This window comes from Oenanthe melanoleuca, chromosome 5, assembly GCF_029582105.1.
Source record: "Oenanthe melanoleuca isolate GR-GAL-2019-014 chromosome 5, OMel1.0, whole genome shotgun sequence".
Classification (NCBI taxonomy): domain Eukaryota; kingdom Metazoa; phylum Chordata; class Aves; order Passeriformes; family Muscicapidae; genus Oenanthe; species Oenanthe melanoleuca.
In genome coordinates this window covers 10,992,492-11,014,057 of record NC_079339.1, presented here as the reverse complement: position 1 = coordinate 11,014,057, position 21,566 = coordinate 10,992,492, and the positions used below count along the sequence as shown (strand labels likewise).

The window sequence follows — 21,566 nt, the reverse complement described above, 5'->3', positions numbered from 1 at the left end:
TTTGTCCCACTAAACTGTTCCAGCAATTAGTAATTAATTGGTTAAACTCAATTATAACAAGGCTTCTGAACTTCAGTTTGTCACTTGCTGTCACCAAATACCTGTGTCTGTAAACTCCAGAAAGTGTGAGTTAAATTAGGTTGAGTTTGGGAAGGAAATTGCAAGTTTTGACATTACAGGGGGAGGCCTTTATTGAAAGCTTACAGTCTAAACTTTTTCAAAGAAAAGGAAACTTCATATGTGACTGAAGCAAGCCACAGAGAGTGGCTAGGAAGTTTTGAGTCATTTTATAAGAATTGCTTTGCATCTCCTTCTGTGGGTTTTGAATGGAGAAAGGTGGTGAAGATTCTATTTTTAAATAGTCTTCTCTTACAACATCTGTTCTAAAACTTGAATGCTTCAGTTAGTACTTGCTATACAGGACATCTCATTTTTAAAAATGAGTATTTTTAATGGAATGTTATTGTGGTTCTAAATTATTTCACACCAAGTGCATTTTTACTTGGCTTGATGTAGCCTTATCTCTGTTCCATTTTCATAGGTTATGTTGGCTACTTTCAGTTTTCTGAAATCTGTTTTCAGTTTTCTCCAAAATGCAAATCTCAAAACGTGTGTTCCTGTGGCTCTTCACAGCTTATCCTAAAGCCAGGACAGCTCTCTGCAAAGACACAGGTATTTTCAGACAGAAGAGGCTGAAGAAGGAGCAATGGCCAGAAGTGGACATTGCAGTGGGCCCGCGGTTCTGGTCCCGCAGGAGTGAGCCACGGGCGGCACACGAGGCAGCGCTGCCTCCAGAGCATCCAGCGCGCTCAGCCCCGGGGGGAACCCTCTGCTCTGTGCCTGAGAGCCTGCGGCAGCACGGGCTGCCCTGGGGATCCTCGGGGCCTGTGGCTGGGGAAACCGCTATTTTCCACGTGCTTTCTTACCCAAGGGCTCGTCTAAAGGCGATTTGTTCAGATGAGAGGGACAGGTTTATTGGTTGGGTGTGCCCAGAGAGAAAACGAAGCCAAGGGGCGGAGTGGTGGCACCTGTAGGGGACACACCTGCTGAGCAGCACCCGCGGCCCGTGGCTGTGCTGTGGGAGCGAGTCCGTCTGGAAGCGTCCCACGGCGAACAGCCGGGCTGCGCTGGGCTGCGGCGCTGCCCTTCAGACCACGTGCAGCGAGCGCTGGGATCACAGACACGCCTGGCTGCCTTAATAAAGGGAAAAGGCGTCTTTAACTGCCGCACCAGGCGCTGTTACTATCATCGTTGTTACGCTGACCCGATCGCCGGCCGCGGGCAGTTCCCGCCGCCCGGGCGGGGCCGCCCCGGGGCTAAAATGGCGGCGGGCGCGCGCCTCACGGGCGGACACGTCCGCGCGGCCGCCTGGGGGCGGGGCCCCGCCCGGCCCGGCCCCGCCGCTCGCGCCAAAGCGGCCCCGCCCCCGCGCGCCGTGTTTTCAAACCCGGTGGGCGGGCGCGATTGGCCGGCGTGCGCCGCACGTGACCAACGGTCGCGGGAAAGCCGCGGAGTCCGAACGGCGCGCGGCGGGGCCGTTCTCGGTCGGCGCGAGCGGAACCGGCGGCGCACGCGGGCGGAGCGCGGGCAGCGCAGCGGGAGCGGCCGCCATGAGCTTCCTCAGCCTGCAGCGGGCGGCGCCGCCGCGGCGCGTCTCGGCCCGGCGGGCGGCGGCCCCGATCCGGCAGAAGCTGCTGTTCCTGAGCGGCCACAGCGACTGCGAGGAGGAGGAGGAAGAGGAGGAGGAGGAAGGCTGCGGCAGCAGCAGCGCCAACAGCACCGGCGAGGACTCGGCGTTCCAGGAGGCGGACTCGCCGCTCTCGGCCGCGCGCACCCCGGCGCGGAGCGACCCGCCCCTGCTGGAGGAGGAGGAGGAGATGGAGCCGGCGGCGGCGCCGCTGCCGGACGAGGGGGACTCGTGGGAAGAGGAGGGCTTCGGCTCCTCGCCGGTCAAGTCGCCCGGAGCCTACTTTCTGCTCGACTCGCCCTCGCCGCTGGCCCCGCACAAGGGCCGGCGCTGCTGCGAGCGCTCCCCGCCGCACCCGGCGGCCGGCGGGTACCGGGGGGCGCGGGGCGAGGAGCCGGGCTCGCCGCTGCCCGACTACCCGGGCACGCCGCCGCACAAGACGCTGCGCAAGCTGCGGCTGTTCGACACGCCGCACACGCCCAAGGTGAGCCGGGGCGGGGCGGGCCCGGCCGGCCCGTTATGTAACGGCGGGGGCGCCGCTCGCTCCGCGCCGGGGCTCCGGCCGGGCCGGGCTGGGCGGGGCGGGGCTGGGCCGGGCGGCGCCGCCTCCGACGGGACACGGGGCGAGCCGCCCGCGCATGGGGTGATCGTATAGGAACTTCGAAAGAGTTTCCTGGGTTGGGCAGGGTTTTGGGGAAGGCGTGTTTGAAAAGTGCGAGCGTAGAGTGGTGAAACTCCTAAAGTAAGTGATTGAGTGGGTGTTGGTAGGGGTGTAGCCAGAAAGTTAAAGCTCGACTTGGGGTGTGATCCTGCGTGTGTGTCGGTGAGCTGGCACGTCCTAGGAGGAATTTCTTCACAGGAAGAGAGGTCAGACATCGTGCCCTGGGAGGCGGCGGAGTCACCGTGCCTGGGGGTGTTGAAGGAAGGGCTGTCCCTGGCACTCAGGGCCGTGCGCTGGGTCACAGGCCGGGCTCGGTGATCTCAGACGGCTTCTGCAGCCTGATCATCCTGTGATCCTGTCGTGTGCCAGCGCTGGTGCAGCATCTGCACTCCTACATCAAGCGTGAAAGGCTGTTTGAGCAGTCCATGCTGCTAAACTGATGGAGTTCAAGGTTTAGAGGGAGAGATGGGTAGCTCTTAACTCTGTCAATAGTAGACTTTTGGAAGGCATTTCAACTTTTGAACTCGACGCTGTGTAAAGTCCCGTATAGTGGATTTAAATCTAGTGATAATTGCCTTCCTTTCTTCATTACTTTTCATATAGCCCTTTAGAAGTAATCCTGGGATAATCCCCGGGGATAATCTCCCAGGGGTCTATAGACTCTAGATGGAAAACAACTGACTTAAGGTGTGAGGAAGGCTTCCTTCTTAATTGGTTTTTCTACAGCTTCCATTTCCAGTGAGGTTTCAGTGGTAAAAAATCAGTGGTACAAGTTTGTAAAAGATAAAATTGGTGATGATTTTATGCCTTGTCAGGAGCAGATGCTTCAGAGATACAAAAGTTTTGTGCAGTGTGGTACTAAAAACAAATTCTTAACAAAGCAGTTCAGCAGTTCAGTGGGATTCTTAAATTAGGTGCCCAGCTTCTACGTAGGTTATCTTGGGGAGGTTATCTTGGGGAGAATCAGTTGGTTCAGGTATCCACTGTGTCCTGAGAAGCACAGGTGCAAATCTAGTGCAGATTTGAGGACTGCAGTTGAGATTGCCATGTACTGAGTATTCTTCCCTATGGTGATTTAAGCTTTAGTCCTGTCAAATTTTTATTTTGTTGTTAGGATAAGGTGATCCTCCTGCCTGTGATCCAGTCATCAGCATCCTCACCAGGATGAAGGAGACTCAGGTGGAGACTTCCCAGTGTAACTGGGAGAGCTTTCATCATGTTCCTGGAAAATGCCTGATCTGACAAATTACCACCCAGAAGATCAATTTTGGGTATTTAACTGACAGTGCAGCCATGCTGTCAGTTCTTGAACAATTTTTTGTAGGCTCAGGAAAATGCACCAGTGCATCAATATTAAATGTTGCATTTGCTAATTTTTTAAGATTGTCACCTAAATCTGTAGAACCCAAAGACCATTTTGTATCTGATCTAACTTCCACATCATGCAAACAAAAATCATGGTGATACAGTACAGTCCTCGAATTTCATCTGTGTTCATTTCATGGACAAAGATTTATCCAAGAAGTTTAGGTGATGAAATTATAAAAGACAGGAAAAGATTACTCTCATCATCATCTTTCCTATCTTTTAAAAAAATAATTTTAATACTTGTTTGCTTGGACTGCGTAGAGTACAAAGCGTAATGGTTTCTTAGAATTTTTTTTTAGTGGAAATGGAAGTATTTAAACAACTGATGCTAACTTTAATTAGACAATACTGTAATGATGGTTTCAGGCATGACCTGACTGTTAAATGTCTAAGGCAATATCAAGGCTATAAATGGCTATAACTGTTTTGGTTTTGGTTTGGTGTTTTTTTGAATACAGAGTTTGCTTTCTAAAGCACAAGGTTTAGGCTCCAGCTCAGTCAAACTTCGAGGGGGCTCACTGTTTATGAATGTTGGGAAATCAGAGAAGCAAGAAGAAGATTTTAGACAAACACCTCATGTGAACATCAATCCCTTCACTCCCGATTCCATGTTCCTTCACAACTCTGAAGGCAAATGTCGCCGGAGGAAGAGGATACACTGGAATGAGTGAGTGACTTGTGGCATTCCTTTGTTAAGCTTGTATTTAGAACCACTTTTGGCTGCAAACATTTTGTTAAAGATTGCTTCCAAAATAAAGTATTTTTGCATGCGGATTGTTTACAATGTATAATACAGCTCTTAAAGTATGTGCTTCAAGATGCATGAAATCATAAAATAATCATTTAGCACTAGATCTTTTAATTACTGTACAGAGAGGATAGACTAGGCAGTGATCTGGTCTTTTTTCTCTCAAGGAATGCGCCATGCACAGTCTTTTTTAAGGAGGGAAAAATGCATTAAATACAAGCGTGAAACATGAAGAAAGAAATGACAAAGATATTTGCATGGCAGTTTTATGGGTTTGTGTTTACAGATGTCTAATGTTCAATTAGCTAACTAAAATTAGATAGAATAGGAGAATTAGATATCGAAAAAAAAATTCAACAGCTTCTGGGCTTCAGTTTTAAGTTTACTTACTTATTTGTGGTGTGAATTTCAGCTCTTGTGGAGAGGACATGGAACCAAGCGATGGAGAGCCTGAAGAGGAAACCATGAGACCTGCTAAGGTACTTAATATTTAAACCTTCATATGTATTTTAGCAGTTTGTGTATCTGCAGATCTAAATATTTTCTTTGGTAATCTTTGCAGAGGATAACAATAACAGAAAGTAACATGAAGTCACGGTATGCAACCGAATTCCATGAACTGGAGAAGATTGGATCAGGTGAATTTGGCTCCGTGTTTAAGTGTGTGAAGAGGCTGGATGGCTGCATCTATGCAATAAAACGCTCCAAGAAACCCTTGGCTGGCTCAGTGGATGAGTGAGTACTTCCTGCTCTTAAAACTTACAGGTCTTGGTGTTTCTTCTTCACATGGCTCTTTGTGTTGGTGTCTAGAGAAGGCATTTAAGAGGAAAGTATAAAAAAAATCATGAATTACATGTAAATTAGATAAAATTTTGAAGCCACCTAATTTTTTTCTTCCACACTCACCACCCGGGTACTATGCAGTACTGGGGAGAAAAGGCTGATTGGCCTCTCTCCTGCCAGATGTTTGTCCCAGTATTCTGTGTGGAAACAGATTATTCTCCAAGTCAGAATAATGCTTCCTTGCAAAGGAATTCTTTGAGAGGTAAAAGGAAGGCACTATTCCCAAATGGGTCCTCATCCTTGTCAGTTTGAGTGACATGCAGAGTTAAGTCAGTTTGGGAGTATTTTTTGGCATTTGTGAATGAGCCTGTGATTCAGGACTTTTCCCCACACTTCAAAATTGTGTGGGGAATAGTTGTTCAAATAGTTTATTTGAGCACGCAATAGTGTGTTCAGATAGTTATAATATAAAACTCCACAAGTCTGAGTTGCACAAAATTGCATACCAGACTTAAAATTTAGGGAATGTTGAGTTCAGTCAAATCCTTGGCTTATGAGCACTTTTATTTTTTCCCTAAAACTTCAGTCGTGCATCTCAAAATTTGCTATTGCCACTGGTTGGTAATGGAAGTGTGGCTCCCATGCCAAACCTGGATTTTTGATGTTCCATACATTAAGTCTTTTAATATAATGTCAATTATTTTTGCTTTTTGGACATAAGTACAAATCCAGCTTAGGGTGGCACAAAATTGAATAGTGAGATTTCAATTAGAAATACTTACTGTAATAAGAAATTATACTAATTTCACCTCATAATACTCATATGTACTGTTGTTTCTTTTGACTAACAGGCAGAATGCTTTAAGAGAGGTCTATGCACATGCAGTTCTGGGACAGCATTCTCATGTAGTAAGGTACTACTCTGCATGGGCAGAAGATGATCACATGCTTATACAGAATGAATATTGCAATGGTAAGTAAAGAAGACATACAGATATCTACCAGCTCTTAGCACTAGTTAGGAATTGATTGCCCTACTCATAGCTTATGCTGTCTTTCTCTCAAATGACTGTTATTCCTTTCTGGAAAAGGCATATCAGATGGATGAAGCAACAACTAGAAAGTTGCAGACCAAGTCATGCATGTTCAAGCATACTTGAAGTACTGTGAGACGTTTGTGAGCAGAACTGTTTCTTCTGTACAGTATACACACTGGACTAGAGGAAATTGCTAGAGTTTCCATTAAAAAGGGAGATTCAACCTGATTTCTGAAGCATTTTGTTGCTGTTGATATCCTGAGAGAGATTTGGAAGAGCGAGCCCTTTGCCTTGTGTTGGTATCCTGTTAGTTTGTGCAGCAACTACAGGAGAAAGGAATCTTATTATATTGTTTATTATATGGCTAAAAAGAGGATACAGCACTATATTTTACACTTACTGCATTTTGCCAGCAAGTTCTTTGTGATATATTCACTTAATTTGGGAGCTATTTGTTGTTACTTTGTCAGCTGTTTGATGTAAAAAAATACCTTGTTTTTTTAATGCTGTTTCAGGTGGCAGTTTAGCGGATGCCATTAGTGAAAATTACAGAAATATGCGTTACTTTACTGAACCAGAACTGAAGGACCTGCTGCTTCAAGTAGCTCGAGGTTTAAAGTACATTCATTCAATGTCCCTGGTACACATGGATATCAAACCTAGTAAGTTTGTAACTACTCTATTCTCTATTGACAGCTTGCTCAGTTCATTTAATCTGCTGTAGAAAAATGAACAGTTAGCCACGCCTTACTAACTGTAAATTCTTCCCTGAAGTTCTGAATAGGAGCACAAAGATGTCAGTTATAAAATTGGCCAGCAGGCCTAAACTGTTGAGTTTATCTTGGGTCCTTTTTGTGTAATTGACTCTACTTGCATAACACTTGGCTGCCTTCCCAGCAGAGGGGCCACGGCAAGTCAGTTATAGATTCTCACTCTTTGAACAGGATTTATATACAAGTAAAACTCATGTGTAGCTAAAGCAAACTGTAGTGAAAGTAGGTCAAGTAGAAATTGTAAAGAAATATTTCTTTTAACAATTCTGCTCTTTTTCAGGTAACATTTTCATATCTAGAACATCAGTCCCAAGTATAACTCTAGAGGAAGGCGATGATGATGACTGGTCATCTGATAGAGTCATATTTAAAATAGGTGAGAAACATCATACTTGTGTGCAAAAGAATTGTATCATCTCGTTGTCTTCTGAAAAGTAACTTTCTTTTCTCCTTGCAGGTGACCTGGGCCACGTAACTCGAGTCTCTAGTCCTCAGGTGGAAGAAGGTGACAGCCGTTTCCTTGCAAATGAAGTCCTACAAGAGGTAACTGCTCTGTTTGTGGGAAACAGTGATGTTAGGCCTGCCTGCTGTTTCCTTTAGGAAAAAATGGTGACTTTTTTTTTTTTTTCTTTTCAAGAACTACACTCACTTGCCGAAAGCGGATATTTTTGCTCTGGCTCTGACTGTTGTCTGTGCTGCTGGGGCTGAGCCACTTCCAACTAATGGGGACCAATGGCACGAAATTCGGCAAGGGAAACTGCCCAGACTACCACAAGTGCTTTCTCAAGAATTACTAGACTTACTAAAAGTAAGAACTCCTGTACTAGTGGCTCACTGATAAGTGTAATTTATTGTCTTGCTGGCCTTAACAAGGATGCCTTGCTTTCTTTTTTTCTCAAGGTTATGATTAATCCTGATCCTGAGAAAAGGCCTTCAGCCGTGGCACTGGTGAAGCATTCAGTGCTTCTCTCTGCCGCCAAAAAGAGCGCGGAGCAGCTCCGGATAGAGCTGAATGCTGAAAAATTCAAGAACTCGCTCTTGCAGAAGTAAGTAGGTCCTTGGGGTCCTTCCAGAGGACTTCATTTCTAACAGGCTCTCACCTGAGAGTGATGGGATGATAAAACAGGAGTGTCCTTGTTTGTGGGTGAGATCCCCAAATCTGTATGCGTGTGCATACCTGAGAGTACAAAGTGGGTCATGGAACTTTAAAAGGAACTTTCTCCATGGAAAGAACTGCTTGAACATGCTAAGGGAGTCTCAACAGCACTATTAGTATTCAAGGCATACAAAACATTATGCCTATAAACGACTGTTTCAGGACAGTGCACACTTTTGTGACAGGTATAGCCTAGTTTACACATCTGTATGATTTGAGTCTGTTTTCCTAGGCCATTTGTACATTGAAATGTTGGAAAACTACTGAAATGACCTGTTTTGAACTTAAATGAAATGGCACATAAGGAATGTTATTGAACTAATTTGACCTGTACACAGACAGTGTTATTGGGTCACCAGAGAATCATTTGTATCCGGAGGTCATTTTGTCCTACCCCTGGCTCAAACGCTCACTCTGAATTAAAGCTTGGAAGAAGAGATTCCCTTTAGGAAAGTCTGATTCCTGCTTAAGTTTCAGGGAAAGAATTAGTAAGTTAATAAGCAGCCATCTGACTCTTTCATTACAATACTCTTTGCATGCGTTATGTGTCATAGGCAGGCTTTTATGAGGGAATACAGAACACTGATTGCTTTTTGAGTGGTTTGTCTCGAATGGAGATGTTAATTTCATGATCAGGTTCACTCCACTGTTGCCTGCTTAGCTTGCCATTTCTAGTCTGACCACAGCCAGATGTACTAGATTAGCTCGTTATCTTCATAATATTATGAATTACATTGAAAGAATAATCAGATGATTTGTGCAGGTTGTTAAAGGGCAGATTTGCTGTGGTAAGTTGCTTGCTTGTATGAAGACAAAATACTTCTGCATCACTTGAAAGAGAAGACTGGCAAAGCTAGTGTTTTGTGAAGACTCCTTCTGGCCTGGCAACAAAGATACATCCTTGTAAATCCAAGAATGATTTTAAAAGAACATTTAGTCACAGTAATTTTTAATGTTGTATGGCATAATGCTCCATAAGATACTTCAGGTAGTTTGGGGGAGAGGGTTTGTTTTTTTGGGGTTTTTTGGCGTTTGTTTTTTCTTAAGTTTCTTCATTTGAACCATTTAAAATACCACTTTTTTGTGTAAGTTATCTTCAGTGAAAAGAATCCTTTTAAGGCAACTTAGCTTTTCTACTGTGTTGCCCTCTTCAGAGGAAGGAAGAATTCAAGACTTCTAGGCAAGAAGTCAAGACTTCTAGGGAAGAGTGGAAGGATATTGTAAAACTCCATTTCCTGGTAATGGTGTGGTGGTTGGGCAAGCACACCTGTGTGTATTGTGACTGATGTTCACAAGGAAGAGGACTGAAAGTTGGTTGCATTCTCTTTCAGTGAACTGGCACAGTGATAATGTGGGGATGATTAGATGGGGCACGGGTGTTAATGAATAATACTTTCGCTTACAAGAGTTGGAATTGCTTATTAAACTAAAACATGTAGCTTAAAATTGAATATACCTGCATCAATATGCAGCAAGCTTGTAAAATTTAATTTTGCTTTGCAGCCAGATGTGAAGTGAAATTATAAATACTAGCTAGCTCTTATTAGTAGAGAAAGTTCTTTAATGGAGAGATTGAGATAGAAGGAAGGGAGTATGGGGGAAGGCTGAGGCTTAGCCATGTGTCAGTATTTGAAGAAAGGAGAAAAGCAGTGTGTAGGGAAAACCTCTATGAAGATAGCTGTGCTCTTTAGTTGGACTATTTTATAGTTTTATCTGGAGTTTGATTTAATTTTGTCCTCAGCTTGGTTATTGGTAATTCTCTGAAACAGAAAGTTGGCAGAATGTTGCACAGGAGCACTGGCCTGTGCTGCCTTCAGTGACTCTGCCTCGCAGGCTCCCATTTTTATTAGGCAAAAAACATGGAGGTGGTGATAAGCTTTTGATGTGGGTATGCAAAAGGGAAAGGATGCTTCCTGAGCTCTCTGTTGCCAGTTACCCACACCTGTGTTCTTCTAAGTGCCTGAGTCTCGCACAGAAGATCAGGTGTGGCTGAATATGCTTCCTTTGGGCAAGCCTCAGTAATGAACTCTGACTCAACACTGCCTTGCGCTAGGAAGTAAAAACGCCCTACTGTGCCCTGGTAATTGAAGTGTTGAGCTGCTTGTAACAGGCTGGATTTCAGAACCTGGGCAGTGTGAATTTTTTATTTCCTTCCCTTGCTTTTCAATGAGCATCCCACCTCTGCCCTCTGGTTGGAAACAGGTGGATGCGAATCATAACGTTCTGAGTGTGACCTAAAATTGGCCTGAAGGCTCGAGCTGTGACCTGCTGTAGTTGGTTTGCTGTGTGTTGCTGTGATGAGTGTGAATCCTGCTGGGTGTGACGCTGTTGCTGTGTTGCAGAGAGCTGAAGAAGGCCCAGATGGCGAAGGCTGCGGCCGAGGAGCGCGCGCTGTTCACGGACAGAATGACCACGAGATCCACGACGCAGAACCGCCCGTCGCGGCTCATCGGCAAGAAGATGAACCGCTCCCTGAGCCTCACCATCTACTGACAGGGAGTGCAGAGGAACTGCAGACGTGGCCATTGCTCTTCTGCCTGCTTCCTTGTCCTGCCATCAGTATCACCAGTTTTATAGCTGTTGCTTCTGGGTTTTTCCTTGTACTCTATGGCTGATTCTGTACAAACCATTGAACGGACTCGGTTACTCTCCGTCTGTAGAGGATCCTGGATGTTACTCCATAAGCCTTTCGGTTACACTGTTAGATGTTACGTTGTCCCAGGGTTAACCACTATAGTGGTGTGCTGCTTTGTAGTGTTACAGCCTTGTAATAAGAAGCAATATCCCTAATCTTTTAAGAAGGAGGGAGGGGGCCTTACTTTGATAGTTAATTTTTTTTTGTTGGTTTTTTTTTTTTTTTTTTTTTTTGGTTTTCTTTGTTATTTTGGGGTTTTTTTTGGAGCAGAGGGGGAATAAATTTTGAAAGACAGGCTTTAAGGCCACCTACAGTCAATGTACCTGATGTCAGGTAGACTTTTGTTGTGAATTTTATTTGTGTATTCAACTGGGAGCACTTTGTAGGCATTGCATAAACCACAGCTTAGGAACCTGTGGAATTAAGTGCCGTGTGGAACTGCTGCTATTTTTAGTTCAATGTCCTTGCTGTAAACTGTAGCATTAAAACAATCATTATTGTGTTAATAGGCTTCTTGTTAAAGCAATTAAGTGATACAAATGTAAGCTGCATTTTAGTGAAGGCAGCATTTTTCTCTCAAAGCTAGTGCATTGTGAAAAAATGCACCAATTTAATATTTTGGACTCTGTATTAGTGTAGTGCAATTGTTAATGTCTTTGCTGTTGATGTTTTGTTCTTTCTAATAAGGTTCTCCGAATGTTCATATTTTCTTCAGTTGCCTGTTCTTGAGGCTAATGTATGTTTGGTTTTTTTTGTGTTGGAATACTTGTAAATAGTTGTTTAGTGTGTTCAGGTTGTTTTTCATTGTTTATGTACATAAGTTTGATCATGCTTATAGTGTACTATACAGAACTGCAGTCTGGGGTGCCAACAGACACAGCTTAAACTATTCAGTTTGAAGTTCCAAAATGTGGAACAGAATGTGGCCATGGAGCCGGTGCTGATATTGACCCTAGGCTGACAGAAGAACTGTTCTGATTACTGGCTTGTCTCTTCATTCATTTGACTTAAAACAATGTTTCCCTTTTGTGCTCTATTTGTTCTTATTAGTGTTGAATTTGAATATTAAAGTTAAAAGTTCTGTTTGTTTAATGTTGTGTAACAGTTATTTAAGTTTATAGTTACAGAAATAAAATACTGAGTTGGGAATATGCTGTGGCAAGTCCTGCTGAGATCTGGTTCCCACTCATGCCTAATGCTTGTGATTCCCTCTCATGAAAATGGGACTGAGTGAGATAAGACTTGCTGATAGTTAGGAGAGAAGGATCCTAGTCCATGTTTTAGTGTCCATAGCAGTCTGTCTCTGCAGCCTCAGAAATGATGAAACCCCTGCAAGAAGTGGAACCCATGAGTGATGGTGGAGGAATAGAAACTATGTGAAGAAATAGCTGGGTCTGAGGTAAGGGAAAAAATGCAGGAACTGCTGAGAATGGGAAGAGAGCTGTAGGTTTAGAGGCTGGGAGGAAAACAGTGGGAGGAGTTGGAATATTTCAGGAATACAATAATGGCATGTTCTAAGGCATGGAGGCACGTGTAAAGAAGAGACACAGTAAATAAAGGCTTAATAGATCAGTCTGGTGTGGAGGCTTCTACCTTGTATTAGAGCTGCAGGTGACTCAGAGAAGCTGTGTGAATTCAATGGACCCATAAAATTCAGCTTTGCAATTAGCAGAAAATAACAGTTCTCAGTTCTGCTCATATGACAGTGAAATTCAGAGTGTTGGTTCAAGGTATATTAATAGTGATATTTTACTGATAACTGAATATGCAGTTATCAGTAAAAATTGATATGCTGGAATATCTTTAGGTTTTTACTTTTTAAGATAGCCCTGTCTGCTTGTGAGACAACTTAAAATTTATGATTTTGTTGCAGTGTTATGATGTTCAGCTACATTGAGACCTTTAAGCATACTTCTAAACAGTCAGAGTTACCAATTGGTGAGTGATCAGTGAACTAAGCCTTTCTATCTCCAAAGTGTAAAAAAACTTAGCTATACCTGTTACAGTTCTGTGCTGCTTGTGATGCATTTTCAGAGGCCTGGAACATCAGTAGAGGCATTGCTGTGCAAACAAGCCGTGCTGAGGGCTTGGAGAGCTGTGCTCCTGGCTGGGTAAAGAATTGCCTGGATTGCTGGGCCCAGGGAGGTGGTGGATGGAGCTGTATCCTGCAGGAAGCAGGTGTCCCTCAGGGATTGGTGTGCGGCCCAGTCCTGTTTAATGTCTTTATCAGGGATCTGGATTAGAGCACCAAAGGTTCCCTTGATCTGTTGGAGGGCAGGAAGGTTCTGCAGAGGGATCTGGATAGGCAGCATCAATGGGCTGAGGCTACAACTGCAGGAGGTTCAACAAGGCCAAGTGCCAGATCCTTCCCCTGGGTCACAACAACTCCAGGCAGTGCTGCAGGCTGGGGGAGGAGTGGCTGGAAAACTGGCCGGTGGAAAAGGACCTGGGCTGGACATGAGCCAAGTGGCCAAGGTGGCATCCTGGATCACCAATAGTGAGTCTGGCAGGAGCAGGGCAGGAATTGTCCCCTGTACTGGGCCCCTCACTGCATGGCAGACATTGAGGGGCTGGAGACAGTCCAGAGAAGGGCAACAGAGCTGGGGAAGGGTCTGGAGCACAAATCCTGTGAGGAGCAGCTGAGGGAGCTGGGGATGTTCAGCCTGGAGAAAAAGAGGCTCAGGAGAAACTTTATCACTCTCAACAACTGCCTGAAGAGAGATTATAGCTAGCTGGGGGTCAGCTTCTTTTCCCAAGTAACAAGAGATAGGACAAGAGGAAACAGCCTGAAGTTGTGCCAGGGGAGCTTTAGATGGGATATTAGGAACCATTTCTTCAGTGAAACAGTTGTCAAGCAATGGAACAGTGCCCAGGGAAGTGGTGGTGTCACCATCCCTGGGCTTATTTAAAAGCTGTGTGGATGTGGCACTTAGGGACATAGTGGAGTGGTGGACTTGGCAGTGCTGGGTTAACAGTTGGATTCCATGATCTTAAGGGTATTTTCCAACATAAGGAATTCTGTGGGTCTATTCCAGTGCTGGTGAAAGTTTTGTGTGCCATTGAAGGGGTGCTCTGCTTAACCATAGGACTGGAGTAACTTTGGACGTTTTAACTTTTTCCTGTGTGCCAAGGAGAGTATTTTAAAAGGCATTTCAGGGTTCTAAAGTTCTATGGGTTCTATGGGAGAATTGTGAAATTTTATCTAAAGTTTTCATGAGCCTTTCTGATGCAGATGGTGAGGCAGTGAATCCTGGCTGCAACAATGGCTAGTGGGAAGGAGCAGAGAATTTGGGAAGTGTGTGTTAATGCTTCCCATGAATATTCCCAGCATCCAATGATTCATGATTCAGATGTTTACTGAGTAAGAAGTGGTATCTATTTTTACTGATGTTGAAGGAGGTGTCTTTTTCTTAATAGGAACAATCCTACAGTATTTTTGGTAGCTTACAAATTATTGTAAAAACAAGACTTGGGCCAACTTGTCTGTAGTTGAGCAAATTGCCTTCACAAGTGGAAGAAGAAGCTTCTCACTTCTTGCAAAAATGTAGTTGGGTATTAGTTGAGATTCAGCCAAGCATGGTTTAACAAGATGAGCTTCAGCACTTGAAGGGGAAGGCTTTATCTGAATTTAAGAAGCAAGCATTTGAGTTGGGTGGCAAACGTGTTCTTCAAAATAGCTACATTTAATGTTTAACCATATTTCTCCTGAATTCATCTAGCTTAAATTTCCAAAGCTTAACTTTTTTTTATCAGACTTCATGAAGAACTAAAAGTAAATGTAAAAATACTTGAAAGCAGGTATTTCATATCATACCTCCTCTACTCCTTTGTCTTCTCCATCTTCTCATAATGCATTACTGGACAACAATACCTGCTTCTTCTTGCTCAGTCTTTCTGCATCTTCTGACCAAAAAGTAGGTGGTGTGATGGACTAAAGCTCCTGCAGACTGTTTCCTGTAAAGACACAAAACACTGACAAATGAATTTCAAGTATCAAGGATTGATTCACCGCTTGGATAATTCATCTTGCAATTCAAACCAATCCGTTGTCTGTAGAAATACTGATGGATTTGCAGGCTAAACCATTGAATTGAATCTTAAATTGCATACTTAAAAAATACTGAATCACATCTGGTGTCCAAATACTATATGAAATTCTGTTTATGCTGTTACCGCCAAAATACAATTGCAGGTAATTTTTGGGGTTTTTTGTTTGTTTGTTTTTTGTAAGGTATCCCCACAGAGCAGCTGTCTAGGGTTTTTTATAGTTCTTGTTGGGTTCATTTTTCAGATTCCAAGTAACCTGTTGCCCTATTAGCTGGAATGGATCTGAATTACTAAAATGTAGAACCTGAAATCTTACTGTTGAGTTGGCTTATTTTGGAAGTCACAGACAAGTTCTACCTCCACGTAGAAATGGAGTTAGGCACTGCTTGTATATTCCAAAATAGGATTTCATTGTCACATCTTGCATTACTTTATAACATTGAAAAGTTTCACGCATACAAGTATACTTAGGCACCTGGTCCTTGCTGATCTGGGGCAGGGGAGCACTGTGTGTTTGACACTCTCCCAAAAGCTGGCCAGCTAGACCTTGCCTGTTTGTAGTCTCCAGCAACACCTGCTGGACAAAATTGTTAACTGTGCACTGAATTTTTGTCTTTGAAGTGTTTGTGAGCTGGTGTGACACTCAACCCTGATTGTTAGAAGATGTTGTCTTGTTCTGTAGGAGAGACTGAGCATCCTGGCCAGCAGTAGCTCAGGTAAGCATCCTTTAATTTGTCCATCCCCACTCACCCCTTTGGTTGTGTAGGCTTGAGAAAGGCACCTTCACAATGTGTCTGTATACGTGGTTTGGTGTGTAACATGTGTGTATGTTTAATGAACCTCTGTGTGTGCCACCTACAAATATCCCTGCTATAACTGGCCTTGAGGTCTAAAGGTGGCCAGCAGAGCCAGATCAGGGCTGTGGCCTGCAGAGCCCTCTCTCCCTCTCTCCAGTGAAGCCTGGAGCCCTCTGAGGGAGCACTACTGAGCTGACAGAATGTTCTCAGCTCCAGAAACATGGCATAGAGAAAGCAGGAGGAAATTGGGCAGGACAGCTCTCAGGAAACAGAGGTCCTGCTTCTGTCTGAGAGTTGGAATTGGATGAAGATTCTATCTTCCCAAAGTATAATGGGACTGTGCTAGGGGAAAGGGAGGTGCCCCAAGGAGAGAATATTGCTGTGCCTAATTAAACAGGAAGTAATTTATTATTGTTTAACATGTTGCACAGAGATCTGAGGTTGTGCACGCCTAAAAATGAACTTGAGATTCTGGATAATCTTGAAAATCTGAAGCATTGGTTTCAAAGATCTTCCTTTTGCCATCATTTGACAGCCTTGCAATACACAATATGAGCATTTAGCATGACATCTGAATTACCATGCTGGTCTAAACTGATTTCTGTTTGACTCAAGATGAAAGCAGACTAAGTGGTCTGACTCTGATTAATGATCTTCTGTGTATCCCTCAGGCTGGTGCCAGACAAGTGGGCTAACAGACATAAAACCTGCTGGTGTTGCTGAATTTATGCACAGGAAGATTCTGTGTTCAGCCTGTATCCTGATGGAGAAGATCCTGTTCATCTATTGATTTACAAACACACAAGGCAGCATTAATGAAAGTATTTTAAGCAAAGTTTTCCAGAATAGGGACAGGGGTTCAGGAGAAACACCTGCTATTCCCAATTTAGTAGTCTCACCAACCTTAGATGATGTTTCTGCCTCTGAAGCCTCTTTTCATTCTCATCTGCTTAAGTGTTAAGATGTTCAGGGCAGAATCTCCCCATATATTTGATCCATGCCTTAGCACATGGGATTTTAAACTCCTTTTGATGTTGCAGACATTGAGCCAAGGCTGGAGTGATGGGCCAAGGCCACTGGAGAAGGTTGAACAAGATGAAGTGACAGCTCCTGCCCTTGGGTCACAACAACCCCGGGCAGCTCTACAGGCTGTGGGCAGAGCAGCTGCAAAGCTGCTCAGGGGAGCAGGACTTGGGGGTGCTGGTCAACAGGGGCTGAACATGAGCCACAGTGTGCCCAGGTGGCCAAGGGCATCCTGGCTTGTGTCATAAACAGTGTGGCTAGCAGAGCCAGGGCAGGGACTGGCCCCCTGTGCTGGGCACTGGTGAGGCCTCACCTCCAGAGCTGTATCCAGTCCTGTGAGGAGCAGTCCTGCGGGAGCTGGGGATGTTTATCCTGGAGAAAAAGAGGCGCAGGGGTGACCCTATTGCTCTCTGCAACCGCTTAAAAGGAGGCTGTGGCCAGGTGGGGATCAGTCTCTTCTCCCAGGTAACACTGGTAGACAAGAGGACATGGCCCCAGGCTGCCCCAGGGGAGGTTTAGATGGGACATCAGGAAAAATTTCTTCACTGAAAAGGTCGTTAGGTGTTGGAACAGGTTTCCTAGGGAAGTAGTGGAACCACCATCCCTGGAAGTCAAAACACATGTGGCTGTGGCATTGAGGGAAATGGTTTAGTGGTGGACATGGCAGTGCTGGGTTAAACAGGAGATCTCACACTGGAGTTCTTTTCCCATCTTAAAGATTCTATGATTCTGACTGACTGTCTTCTACATTAACCCTGCTTAAATGGCTTTTTCCATTGGCTCTTTGTCTTTCCAGTTTCCATCCCAAAAGATGGTATCAGATAGTTACTGCAGCACACATGGGACTGAGTTTCCTCTTCCTCTCTGCAGGTAAAGGTGTCTGGGGTATTTTGTTCTCTGTGGTGAATCCTGTAACTTGGTGAGAAACATGTTGTCTGCTGAAAGGTGTGTGTTACCAAGGAGGAACTGAGTGGTAACGTGATGTTTTACCCCTACATTATGTTTGTTTTCTGAAGTTTAAATAAAAATGCATGTATTGAACACATCTATAAATACTAGAGAACTATAGTGAAATAGGCATGCCTTGCTGTAATCCCTTTAAAGATTGCTTTGAGTCTTAGAAGTGAATGGAAAATTCCCCCCCCTTTTTTTTAGGAGAGACTAAACTGCCATTCTGATTCAGCATCTAATGCTGCTTCCTGTTTCACCTAAAACTACTGAAGTATTTTAAAAGAAAAGACAAATTCCTCAGATGGCTTGAGGATTGGGTCATGCTATTATGTCAAATATACTTACTGCTTTTTACACTCTCCCCCAGTGTTTCCTTGAGATGTTTTGTGGCAGGAGTAGTCTATTCAGAAACTAACACATTGATAATAAACACTAGCATCTGCTTCAGTTTTATTTTCTCCCAAAACATTTCTGTGAAGTGGCAGATATTGGAAACACACTTTGCTGCAAAGTTGGCTTAATGGTCTTCAATTTCTGTTTGCTTCCATTTAGTTTTCCTGTGGAGAATGAAAACGACTGTTCTAGCCAAGGTTGGGAAGATTTTCCCTGGGCTAACAATGAGCAGAAAACTGAAGTGCCAGAATTCTTTCCTTGATGTCAGTTAAACTGACTCAGTGGCATAAAACAAAATTAGTAACGGTTCAAGTGCGTAATCTTTCCTCTGGTTAGAACTTCCCTGACAAATACTTATTATTTGGCTAACAAGGAGTAATTAAGCTTCTGCAAAGAGGACCAAGAGAAGAGTGATTGACCCCTCAAGGCTGAGCCTCAGCAGGGTCTAACTAAAGCTCCTTCCTGAAACTGTGAGTCACTCTGTGAGACAGAGCCAGTTCTCCCTCCCCTCAGTCATGTTTTTAACTGTGGTGAGGAAACAAAATTAGAATAAGCACGGATTTTAAATGAAGTTGCTGAGCTCTCATACAACTTTCAGGAAAAGCAGAAGTATGTGAAGTTGCATCAGAACTTGCTTTTGTACCACACAAGCAATTTAGAGTTTATGTAGTGCTATCAAGGGTTTCTTGGTTAAGTGGGATTGCTGTTAATTAATGTTTAATGGATTACCTGTCAATCCCATCTTCAAAGGCTCAGAATGTAAAGTCTTTGATAAGCAAAAATCCAGATTAGCATATCAGAATAGAAGGGTTGCTTAAAATAACTCACACTTTGGGTGTGGATGCAGTTAGTCCTGTAACTTTGTTAAAGCTATTTTGGGTAAGCATAAAAAACAAAGGTTTTTTCCAGCAAGCTTCCACAGCAAGCTTGTCTGGATATGAACTTCACTTTAATTGTTTTTGCTCAGTTAGTTCAGTCCTATAAAAACAATGAGGATTTAAATATGGGTATATAAAATCATGTACTAGGTTTATGCATGATCCTCTTGATTAACCTCCCAAGTGCTGGAGCAGCTGAGACTTGTATAAACCAGTCATTTTAATGAAACATTTAAGCATGGACTGCTAACCTAGTGACCTAAATGGGACTATTCATGTTCTAAGCGGAAAACAAATCCTATTCTGGCAAAGGATTTTAGCATGTCATTTAAATCAGGAATAACAGAAGCCAGCAAAAAGAATGAAGAGAAAATGAAAGGCAACACACAGGGTTTTAGTGAGGCTTTTTTGTGGAAGTTTTTTTTTTTGTGTGGTTGTTTTTTTGTTGTTGGTTGATTGCTTGTTTTTTATATGTGTAGGTGTGGTGGGGTTTTGTTGTTTTCTACAATTTGTTTTCTACAATTTGTTTTCTACAATTTTGTTTTGATTTTGTTTTTCCACTCTGTTGTTTTTACCAAAAATCTAAACAGCCGAAAAATCACTGAACTTCTGTTGAAAGCAGAGATTAAGTCCCTGCCATTAAAAGATTAATGTGTGAACTACACCAATTGCTTTTCTTCAGTAACTTTTCACAGAATTTAACTTTTTAATGCACTTTCATAAGGAAAGTTCTGTGTTTACTGGTGACCTTGTGGGTGCTCAGCTACCAACTTATCTGCATATATAAAAGTTGACTCTTTCCTTATTAACTGGAATAGCTGTGTTCTAATTGAAAAAATGCTAATGTATTTTAAGATGACATGTTTCTAGTTATAGTAACAGCTATAATGTTAGCAAATCAGATTAATTAGGAAATTTAATAAAAATATTTTTTATGTTAATAATGTAGTTCAGAGTATCCATCTGGAGGAAAGAGCATAATAATTATTTGTGGATTCCAAATGTGAATAAATTATAGAGCAAAAGGTTAGGAAAAAGGAGGGGGACAAAGGCTCTCAGGGTATGCTCAATGAATAAGGCAGGTTGTGTTTGGCAATTGACTGTGCTACTGGGAGACTATAACATCTCTAAAAGATACCTCTAAAGAATAAAAATTACCAGATATCTGTGGATGATTGTAGTCTTCATCAATACAGAAAACCAATCTTATGATCTATCATCTCTGAGAATTAGAATTACTTCTACAGTGGACTCTGCTCATCTGCCCTGCTCCTGGCCCTGCACTTTGTCTGAAAATGGCAGCAATGGGTTCTGGTGTGAACATCCTTTATGTTTGACCCTAGAGACAATGTATGGAGCTTTTTCCTTGTACAAAAATCCTGCAATAACTTGAATGACCAAAATGGTGTAAATTTTCCATGGGCAGGATCTGTGTGACATGCTGCACCAGGTGGATGCTGGACAGCCCAGGGCTCCTAAAGGAATGTAAGGCTATCTGCACTGTTATAATGTTGGCTGCAATAAATGGTATTTTAAGTGACACTTTAGAATCTGAGTACCTTTCTTACTGGAATCACAATAAACCAGCACCACCTGGTATAAAACACTTGTCAAACTGTACCTTAGCACTTAGAGTGCTATTTCTGTTCTGATGATGCAATTGACTGAAGACTAAAATTGGGCAAAAACTAATTCTTTTCCCCTGCTGTTTATCATCTGTCTTGAGCTTGGGATCTTAATGGTTCTGTGTGAAATCCATTAAAATAAAACCTTCAAGTGATCATGGGCTGTGTTTTGTGAATGACAGTTTCAAGCAATGTATGTGGGTTACAAACAGAAAAGTGTGAGCTTTTCTATCAATTGCAGGAAATAGTGCATGCAGAAGTTTTATTTCTCAGCCTCTGTCAGTCAGTAAGGGTTAGAGAGTTTTGTACCTTCTGAGACCATGCCCATCATCCCTCACTTCTTCTCCCTCGTTGTCCTTTTCTGCAAAATAAGCTCGCAGAGATGCTTTCAGTGCGTGGCTCCTGTTTGGGCCTAGGGCTTCAGTGCATTTGGGGTTTGGATCCTGGCTGTGTTGCTGACATGGTTTATGGTGTTTGCTGTTCAGACTGAAATGAAGAAAACAGATGTACAAAAAGGCCATTCCACACCTCTCCCCAAAGCTGGTCTGAAGAGGTATTTTTGGCTAAGCAGACCAACCAACACACCATTTAGCCAAAAAAAACAGGGACTTCATACATGGAAAAAGGACCATTAAGATCACAGCAAATACATCATAAATAATAATTTGCTTTTCCTACAACATGCAGAAGAAATGATGCATAAGTATATTTTGTTTTAATAATCTCAGTTGAAGTCCTTGCACAGCTGCTGCCCTCACCAGTGCTTATTCCCAACCCACAGCATTAAAGAGGACTTAACACAAAAAACCTACCCCAAACACCAAAAAAACTTCCAAGAACACAACTCTCTCCTCTCGTTCACATTTTGTCTGGCTTCTGCTCTGGAGGAAATGGAGGTTTTTAGCTCCCCCTGCACTGGGACTGCACTGCACTCTCTCCAGCTGTGGGCAGCCTTCCTTCCAAGCTGCTTTTGGGCCAGAAACAAGAGGAAACAAGGAGCTTTC

The 21,566-nt window shown here is 43.4% G+C and overlaps 1 protein-coding gene across 3 annotated transcripts; it reads left to right on the top strand.

Moving 5' to 3' along the window:
* Positions 1–1,526: 1,526 nt before the first annotated feature.
* Positions 1,527–11,940, top strand: WEE1 (WEE1 G2 checkpoint kinase). Of its 3 annotated transcripts, none has more exons than XM_056493848.1 (11): positions 1,527–2,171; positions 4,175–4,383; positions 4,877–4,943; positions 5,027–5,199; positions 6,099–6,220; positions 6,800–6,946; positions 7,338–7,433; positions 7,515–7,600; positions 7,695–7,865; positions 7,958–8,103; positions 10,556–11,940. In XM_056493848.1, exons 1-11 carry the CDS (start codon positions 1,611–1,613, stop codon positions 10,704–10,706), a joined length of 1,929 nt encoding a protein of 642 aa, XP_056349823.1. In that variant the 5' UTR covers positions 1,527–1,610; the 3' UTR covers positions 10,707–11,940. The 3 variants fall into 3 exon arrangements, with proteins under 3 accessions (XP_056349823.1, XP_056349826.1, XP_056349825.1); XM_056493851.1 differs by lacking the exon at positions 1,527–2,171 and adding an exon at positions 2,263–2,429; XM_056493850.1 differs by lacking the exon at positions 1,527–2,171 and adding an exon at positions 2,263–3,619.
* The last annotated feature ends 9,626 nt before the right edge of the window (positions 11,941–21,566 follow it).